This window comes from Aulonocara sp. 'chitande type north' Nkhata Bay, linkage group LG15, assembly GCF_057382095.1.
Source record: "Aulonocara sp. 'chitande type north' Nkhata Bay isolate Kocher_YH1m ecotype deep benthic linkage group LG15, A_spYH_male_GT1.1, whole genome shotgun sequence".
NCBI classification, from domain to species: domain Eukaryota; kingdom Metazoa; phylum Chordata; class Actinopteri; order Cichliformes; family Cichlidae; genus Aulonocara; species Aulonocara sp. 'chitande type north' Nkhata Bay.
Window position 1 is genome coordinate 4,661,405 of NC_141358.1, and position 9,903 is coordinate 4,671,307.

A 9,903-nucleotide genomic window follows, 5' to 3' on the forward strand; every position below is an offset into this window, starting at 1 on the left:
CAGATCCTCATTTGTTAAATTAAAATCATCTCGCTATGTTAGCCCAAAGAGATCAGGAGGCTTGTGTTGCTGTGTATGAAACACAGTGCACTAGCAGGTGTTGTTGAGCAATGACACATGGCTTTACAGTGTCAATCTAAACCTAAGAACTTGAATTTGTTCTTGAGAATTTGGGTTATCACATTAGATAATTCAACCGTAAACAGGGTTACCATGAATGAACACGATAGGTGGAAGTGCTCTTGAGCACACACACACACACACACAGATGAAAGTACTGTCAAAGCACTGCATGAACAAATGAAATCTGAAGTGATTCTCTTCCTCGGAGCGATTCAAACACAGGATGGGGTCAGCAGGTCGGCTACAATTGCAGAACTACAATGTTGTCACACAGAACAGCAGAAAGGACTGTAGGCAGGAGTCTCTCAAGAGAGAGAGACACCAGGAAAATGATTTGACTGAAGAGCATTCTTCTAGAGTCTCATGTGTGCGATCATTTAGATGAAGTGGAGCTGACAGAGCAGTCCTCACTCATTTGCAATCCATTCAAGTTCTGACAGTGATTGCAGTCTCATTAGGAATGGGGAAGTGCTTTTGTTGGGGCATGCTGGCCAGAAGAGCACTGGGTTTTTTTGTTTGTTTGTTTTAAATACAGAAATAGGCTGCAAATATCTACATCACAGTTACTTGGTTGTTGAGAAATAACTATCACTTAGCTGGTAGTCTAAATTCCAATTCCACATTTTTATTCCAGGACTCGACTGGATTTGTCTAAGGGCGAGGAAGTTTATGCTCCTTTTATTCCTTCTTTTTTTAAAGCCAGGAAAAGCAAGTGGGTGGGGTCTTCTGTCCTCAAAGTCACAACTGTGTTCTTGAGATGATTTGGGATACCCCCACTGCATGACAATGATATCCAATAGTAGATAGTAGAGTAATATAATTATTACTTGAAACTTTCTCCACATTTATTGTGAAAATTCACCATTGTAATGATTTCAAAGGGTGGCTAAAGACTTTTGCAAAGTATGTGTCCACTCTGTATTTAATCATTAGTTATTATTGACCCCTGGCACTCCACAGCGTGTCTTCCTCCCCTCACAACCGGCTGCACCAGACGCCCACCCCTCCCTGTGCCAAGATTTCTTCCTGTTAAAAGGGAGTTTTCCCTTTCCTGTCGCCAAAATGCTTGCCCAAAGGGGATCACATGATTGTTGGGGATCTCTCTGTATTATTGTAGTGTCTTTACCTTACAATGTAAAGATGAAATGGTGTGTCTGTGTGTGTTTTTATTAAATGTAGCCATTACAACATTACAAATGTTAAGTGTGTAATGATGCGTGATTCTGCACGTTGTGCTGAAGAGCTTTTATTTTGTATGTACAGGAAAAAAAACAAAAAGAAAGAAAGAAAAAAAAAAACCCAAAACAAAATCCAGTAGTAGTTCACAATTTATTTTACTGAATAAATTTGGACAAAACACCAGAATCTGTTACGATACAATCAGAACATCTGAGGCAGATATCCCACCATGCACCATCCCCATCCATGAAACAAAAAAAAGGACTAAACATTAGCACCAAATCAGCACCAGCTTAAATAAAGGTAGCTCAGTCTACAAAAACGATGAAAGCAATAGCTGTTTTACTGTTTAAATCCAAAAACAACTCAGAAAAGCAGCAAACTGAGAATTTTTCCTGTTTTTAAACTTTTCTTAAAAAAAAAAAAGAAAGAAAAGAAAAAGAAAAACGAGCACCCTCCTAACCCCACCCCGACCTCCCACCCTTTGCTAGGCAGGCTATAGCATTCATGGAGCACATGCCAATGTCTAGTTAAGGAAAACACAAATTCAAGTAACATTGAGATACGACAAAACGTGTCCACTGGTACCCATTTTCGAGCATGACCGTTTCACAGAACCTAAGCAGGGAGTAGAAAAACAAAAAAACAAAATAAAAAAAAAAATAAAAACAACCTAACATGAGGTTCTGGAGTGAGCATGTCATAGCAATACTATCACTGAATATCTCATATCAATTTTCTTAAAAAGAAGTGAGGGAGACTGGGTGGCATGAGGCTGTCGGGGGTACAGGAATACTGGCACAGAAGATAATGTGTATTCTAAAACTTCAGACAGACCTTTTTTTTGTTTGTTTTTTCTCTGTTGGCGCCTGTCCTGTGTCAAGATATTGCCTATATCATACATGAAAAAGGAATCTCTGGATAAAGAAAAACCCTGCAATGTAGTTTTAAATATATATATATATTTATATATATATAGCTGTTACAATTTAAATAAATGTTATGTTCTTGTTCCTACAACTGAAGAATGGAATTAAATTATATATTTAAAAAAAAAAAGTAAGCTAATTTTAGAGGTGGAATCATCCTTTCACCTAATACATCAAGTGCATGATACCGTGTGGGGAGGCTGACTATGAAAATAGATTAAGATTGAGGTGTACAGAGTGACAATAAAGCAGCAGTAACAATAGACTGGAATAGCTTTTTAAAAAAAAAAAATGCTTTACAAAAGTAATGTGGAAAAACAAAAGTGTGGTAAGAGACAGGAGGAGGCGGAAACATAACAAAAGACAAGGCCATTGAGGAGTTTAGTGACTGTCAGAATCTTCAACAATATAAAACAGACAAACGAGACATGGACACACGACATAAAACTTAAAACCATGAGACAAGGGCGAGGTCAGCCATGTCGATTATGATGACAACCACAAGAAAACGCCTGCTCCGTTTAAACAATGCTCCTGGGTCAGAACTATGACCACCTAAAGCTATGACATCAAACTAAAGAAAACCAATAAAAAGAGCTGGGGTGTTACGAGTCTGTCAGTTCCTTTAGGATTGTTCTCCTCGGATTCCTTGTCTGTATGTCCCTTCATGCTTTCCATAGTGTCAAAAAAAGGGGAAAAAAAGGTGAATGTGTCTACTTCTATGAGCACCACATTTAAAACAAAACAGATCTGGGAAAAAAAAGAACATTTGCTACATTGTTTGCAACTTGCATATCTGGTAGCAACATCCCCGATTGGGACGTGCATCGCCAGATGATGTATAGATGCCATTTGTCATGCCAGACTCAAGGTTTTCCATGAAATGGTGGCAAAGGAAACACAATGGAAACACCTTTTTTTATGAGTGACAAATTCACCTATTTACTTCTACTCTACTGTTTATTTTTTTGGCTCTGCTGCGAGCTTGGCGAGCCAACCGTGGCGGAGTCGTCCGTTTGTGCTTGGTGTTTGCTCAGCTGAAGAACTGCTCCAGCTCCTGTTCCATGTTCACCTCAGGCACCATCTGCTCCTGCTCCCTTTCCCCTCTGCTGTGCACTGCAGTGCCCCCTAGCGCCCCGGATGAGGCAAACCACGGGTGCTCCAGAATCTCCCGAGAGGTGAGGCGCTCCGCCGGCTCCCGACGGAGGATGGAGCGGATCAGGCACTTGGCCTTGGGCGTCAGCGTTTCTGGGATGTTGAAGTGGCCCCTGCGGATTTTGCTGAACAGCGAGCCGGGTTCGACATCGTGGAAAGGGTAGCGCCCCACGAGGATGGTATAAAGCATGACGCCCAGGCTCCAGACGTCAGCTGCCTTCCCCGAGTAGCTGCCGCTGGCATTGAGGATCTCGGGGCTGACGTAGGCGGGGCAGCCATGTTTATCTGACAGGGAATCATCGTGCCCATTCAGGATGTACGTGTCCTCGAGGCTCTCCAGCTTCACAAGGCTTCTGCAGACACACAAACAAAACTCATTGAGCTCCTTATAAATGTGGATGATATAGAAAGAATTTGAGCAATCAGAAGAAAACCATCAAGTGGGTAATTTATTCTGACAGGCAACGTAAAGTACTTTAAATCCATCACTTTTGGATGTCAATGGAAGTAGATCGCATAATTCTTTCAGCTTACGTCTGACATTTCTTTTCAATATATAAAAAGTGGCATTATACAAACAGATTTTCCAGAAGAAACATAATTATGGGTAACTGATCAGAAAAGTAAAATCCCCCCCCCCCCCCCCCCCTCCTACTCATCAAAGCATCTATTTGCACTTTTTGCTCTAAACCCTGCAACAGTTGCTACAATGCCCCTGGGTATTCATAATAGCGACTAATTGTTGAGAAGCTTTATCACTGAAGAATCTGTGTAAGTTCAAGCACCGAAAACAAAAAGCCCCCATACATGAATAGTCAGCCAGCAGAAGCAGGTAAAGACAATACGATATGATGCACCAAGCAACGAGACTGTGATCGAAGAGAAGGATGTATTTATTGCTACGTTTGACTTTCACATGAGGCCGTTTCCTTTCATTAATACGTGGCAGAACGATTTTAGGTTTTAAAACGAGGAACATTCTATTGTTTCCTTGAGCAAAATACCCATTGTTCCCCTGCAATATAAAGAGCTGTGTGAATTTTAAACACAGCACACCACTGCCTGGATAACAGCTCATTTGGAGGATGTGCAAACCTGCAATTAGAGCTAAGAGGACCTAGGAAGGCAAACTACTAAAACGGAGCCGAATTTAATATTGGCACACATTGTGCATTTCAGCTGAGTCAGAGGCGGCGCTCATGATGAAATATCTTGAGGCGCGGTAGAGAAGAAAGAAACAAACGAGCCTTGTTTAATAGCTACATGATTCTACTCGAGGCCAGCGTTTGACTGATGCCGCCGTTTGGTCAAGGGTTAACGGCAGCATGACAAATTCGGGTCAAGAAGCCAACGAATGCTGCAGAAGCCTGCTCGGGTATCATTTTCTGTCTGCTCATCCACTCCTCTCTGCAGTCATCGCAGCGTTTTGTTCCACACTTGGCCTCAGAGCCAGAGGAGGTCTCTCTAAGGCAGCTTTGTCTCCTTTCTTATCTCTCTGCACTCGTTCACCGTTTCAGCAGGACTGAAAGGTTGTAAGAGGAGTCTTGACGGGCCACATAGTAAATGCGACCCGGTGCTGCCCTTCACATCACTCTTAGAATTCACCCGGCATGAATCATTCAGTGGAAGGGGCCCTCAGCATCCGAGCCCGGTGACATTCAAGGTTACTGGACCTGTACTAAATATGTGAGGCGGCTCAACTTCTCTTTTCCACAGAGAGCGCCAGAGAATGACGTCACATTTTTCAGACTGAAGGCCCTGAGTGCAGCATGTGGCTTCAAGGTGTTAAATAAGAAGTACTTAAGGACATGCTTTAGAGCTGGGATTTGTATACAGTATCTAATGAAAAGAATAAACGTTGAGTCTGAACTGGCATCCACTCAAATTCTTTAAAAGAAAAAAGAAAGAACTTAAAAAGCTGCTCTAACAGATGTCTAGATTTTTTGTAGTTTTCATATGCTGCCAGCAGGGGTCAGTAAACCCGCACTGTGAAAAGTGTTATTCTAAAGTTTCCATCACACATAAGCCCAGAGTAATGGATCATCTGACAGGCAAAAGCTTCCCCTGATAACTTATCTGTCCATGTTTCTCAGCTCAACAGCTTTCCTGAGTCTTAGCATGATTAGCGATTACATTTGTGTAACTCATTTCCTTCCCCCAAGTGTGATTCCATTCACATTTACAGTATATGTGCACAAGAATAACCAGGCGACACACAAAAGGCTCATATTTCCTTCATTCTGCACAACACCTTGTATAGTGTCAACTTACACTATCTGCGGTATTAGCTGTAATATCACACACACACCGATAGCATCTTATACACCAAAAAAAAAAAAAAACAGAGGGAAACTGCAAAGTGCACAAAAGATGCTAAGGTTTCCATGGGACTCACCTGTCCTCATTCTTGAAGACAAACTTCCTCAGTTTGAGGTCACGGAGAACCAGTCCGTTGTCGTGGCAATGTGCCACAGCCGAGGCTATCTGATAGAAGAGCCTGGCAGCTTCGTCCTCTCGCAACTTCTTGCAGGTACGGACAAAAGAGTGCATGTCGCCATAGCTTCTCTCGAAGAACACATAGGCCCGCGTCTCCCCAAGCAAAATCTCCAGGATTTGGTTAATGTGCTGGTGCTGGCCAAGGGCGAAGTAGGCCGCCAGTGACTCCTGGTATCGGCCCACATCGAAAACCTGCAATCAGAAGAAGGAAGAATTTATGCTTACTGTTAGCAATGTGGAGAATTAGATCGTATGTATATATTTTTTTCAGCTATATCATTAGATTCTTTTGGTGGTTGGAGATCTATAAACCAAACCTTTCCCACCATAGATTTACACAATTAAATCCAACTGAAGGAGGTGTAAATTGCCCTCTAATTGAACTAAATGTAACCAACACATGAGTAATCCAACACATTCCCGGGACACCAAACTTGGTCTTTTGGCAGAGCGAGTAAGGTTAAATAGAGGCAAACTGAAAGCATTGTATTAGTACATGGCATTGTGCTGCAGCCTGGGGGTTGCAGTGTCTCTTTTGTTTCCATAGTAACCCCCAATTGACTTTCAGTACATGCAGTTCAGGTGAGAGGGCTTCTCTTGCAGTCGATACAAATACACCCCACAGGTCTGGGGATCTTAAGTTGCAGCCTAAGACTCCAGCTAGACAAGAAAAATCAATCCTGAAAAAAAAGGGGGGGAGGGAATTGATCACCGCTGTATCGAAACCAGCACAAAGCAGATGGGGGTCAAACAGCAGTTAGTACACAGGCTTGTGCCAAAGGCCATTAATTTGTTATTGCCCTGACAAAACATTATCTCAAGTCAAAAGGCACAGGTTATTTGATATGTTGTGGCGTACGAGTCCAAGGGTGCATGCAAGTATTGCCTCAATTCATCCACTTAAGCCTCAGGGACAACCCACCTGCCCTCATAATCAGTAATTTACAGAAGTCAGAAGCTATAAATGTGGTGAGGAGAGGCCATGAGTTTCATCCAAGCCTAACAGGGCAGCGTTTTTTATATATTTTTTTGAATGTGTGCATTTTACTCAGATCAACTTCCCTTTAAAAACTGAGCACCTGGTGGAAAAAAGAAAACAAAAAGAAAAAAGGTGCACTATGGATATGTTGGCACTACAGATCCAAGAGTGAGCACTGTGCCATGAAAGAAAGAAGCCATGGCTGTGCCAGAATAGCACAGAGGAGTGTGTGCGTGGTTACTCACTCCTTTGTCAACGTTACATCATGCAATCCAAGCCACACAGCTCACTCCATTCACTTTTTCCATTAGGCTGCTGCTGCCAGCTCTCTATTTACAGTTCAAGCAATTATTAAAAAGTGGAGATGGTGGACAGGAAACCCATAAAAGCCAGCTCAGGATTTTTCTGCATAGCACATTCATCACATCTGAGGACATTAGGCATCGAAATAAAGTCGTTTTAATTCATCTAGACGTGCAAGCAACGCACCCCTACAAATATTTCGTGCAGTAAAAAAAATATATATATATGTGAATATATTTTTTCTCCCCAGATTGACGTCATAAGGGGGGGGAGTAAAGTCATGCTGCGAAATAGGGAAGGTTTGTTACCATATTGCCTACTAACCTTACATACGAGCTCGTCCCCGCTGTGCAGGTGGGCGGCTCTGAAAACGTGGTCTCCCTCCAGCGGCTCCAACAAAAGGTAGTCCCCGATGCGGGAGATACAGTGCGAGGAGTCCGGGGTCTCCGGCGGGCTGGGAGACCCGAGGTTGGGGCTGAAACTCTGATGAGACTCTGTAGTCCTTAAACAAGACAATTCTTCGAAATCGTGCGCTTTGTGCCGCGATCTCCCATAGCGTGAAATGTTAATTGGATTTGACCTCTGTATGTTCATGAGGAATAAGTGCGATATCTCCACAAAATCGGGGGCCTTCCTCCTCCTTGTTCTTCTTATCCTCTTCTGTCGGGATAACACTTCGTTGTGCAGAAAGACAATCTGTCCAAGTACTTCTGTTACGCTTGCATGAAGTAAAAAAATAAATAATAAATTTTTTCTAAAAAAAAAAAAAAATACAAAAAAATAAGAGATTTAAATGCACCTTGCCTTTGCAAAATCTAACCGACTCTGTGCAGCCAAAACTGGCTCGCTGGATTTCATGCAACTAAAATTGGTCTCTGATTTTTTACTGCTCACTTGCACCCCTTTGTTTTCCATTCATTGGATGAGACTGGGGTAAAGGAAAAATTAAGAATTACTGACTTAAGCTGGATGAAACCCCTTAGCACAGACGTGCTGCAGCTTCACTGACGTTAAGTGCGAACAAAACTGCAACAAAGGTTGCCAAAAGTTAGCTTTTAAAATGAATGAAGAGTAAACCCGCAGCTCGTCTTGCTAGCTTATCTTGCCGGTTAACGGTATGGCACGTTTCATAAAACGGAAACAATTTATAAGACACAGCTGTCAGGCAAGGGGGGAAATGCAAAAATAGAAACAAATAAAGCAACTTTCCAGCCCAATTATAGCTGCTGACTTTTTAGACTATTAGTAGCTAGCAGGTGCAGAGCTAACTAGTTAGCTCCCTTGGCTAACTAGTACCAGGTCAGTGCACGGCCTTGTTCCCCGGGATCATATCCATGCACGCTGATTGTCATCTATCACATAAGGAGAAACCCCCATCCGGAAAAAAGACTGCTGTGGCTCTTTGTGTGCGGGAGTCGACGTCCTCTCTCTTTCTGCTGGTCCGGTCCTGCGGAATAAAAGTGCCGTCTTTCTTGAGTGTCTGCTGATATAAATCTGATGGAAGGAAGGAAGGGACGGCCGGCCGACTTTCCCAGGCCAATCCCTCGATTCAGCAGGACATCCTCTCCCGTGGTGCCGCTGTGCTTCTTACGTGGCTGGGAATCTAGTCCATTCAAGTGCGGAGGGAGGCCAGCCGAGCTGTACACACTGCGCCTGTACAGACAGAGAGAGCAAGCCTGCCTGCCTGACGGAGGAGGGGACGAGGACGGGAGGGTGGGGTGGGGGGGGCTTCTGTACACACGCACACCTGCGCACATGCACACACATACAAAGAGTCATGCCGACCCGCCCCCTGACGTCATTTAAACAGCGAGAGCTCATTGGCTTCCGAGCTGCCTTATAATATGCGGTGAAGTCATGTGAGAGCCATGTAGTGCGGCTACACCCCCAGGAATCTAAATGCGTCGCATGCTGGTAAATTGGATGGGGAGGGGGGGCCGGAGTGAGAGTATAGCTACTGTACGTGCTGTGTTACAAATGTGTTTCCTCCTGAAATGTCATTCAAGGGAAAGCGAGGGAGATCCCGCTCTCACAATAGCACACACGCCGTTCAGCGCAGTTACCGCATAAAATCGTGTTATTTGTAACACCTTTTTTGTGGCGGCATCTACACCTGTAAATGAAAACACACTGCGTTACTAAGCCCTTAGGATACAGTTGAGTCTATATTTAAAATTACATGAAAGTGTAACTAAAGGAGGGCCTAAGCCTGGGGTGTCAAACATAAGGCCCAGGGGCCAGAATCAGCCAAGCAAAGCCACCAATCCGGCCCACTGGATGGCTTTGTAAAATGTCAAGGAGAACAGAAACTTTTTTTAACCCATAAAGATGCCCCCCATGGGTATTCATGTTACACCAAAATAATTAAGTTATGTATTTCTGTAATTTTACACATTTCCCTATTCAAATTCAAGCCCAAAAAAGTCATGCTAACAGATTTATTTCTTTTGAAAGGGGACTTCATTTTTCAGTATAAGATATTTCACTCCACTCCACAAAAGATAAAAGTTACAGCAAACTCAAAAAAAAACCAAGTAGTGTAACATGGTACTCATTACAAATGTAAATCAGTGGAAGTATAATACTCCAGATGTTTATTTATTTATTTGTGTGCCAAGCGTGCTTCATTAAAAAGCTAGAACATCTTAGACATGTCTTGCAGCAGATTGTTCTGTTACACAGTTGTGCATGGAAGAGCTTCATTATTCATTGTTCTTCCCTATACACTGTAACCAGGAG

General features: G+C 43.0%; 1 protein-coding gene across 1 annotated transcript; it reads right to left on the reverse strand.

The window, feature by feature from the left end:
* Window positions 1-1,433: 1,433 nt before the first annotated feature.
* Window positions 1,434-8,876, reverse strand: trib2 (tribbles pseudokinase 2). The gene is made up of 3 exons (XM_086263922.1): window positions 7,489-8,876; window positions 5,782-6,074; window positions 1,434-3,739 (listed from the first exon to the last, which is right to left on the reverse strand). Exons 1-3 carry the CDS (start codon window positions 7,756-7,758, stop codon window positions 3,265-3,267), a joined length of 1,038 nt encoding a protein of 345 aa, XP_086120048.1. The 5' UTR covers window positions 7,759-8,876; the 3' UTR covers window positions 1,434-3,264.
* Between the last annotated feature and the right edge of the window lie 1,027 nt (window positions 8,877-9,903).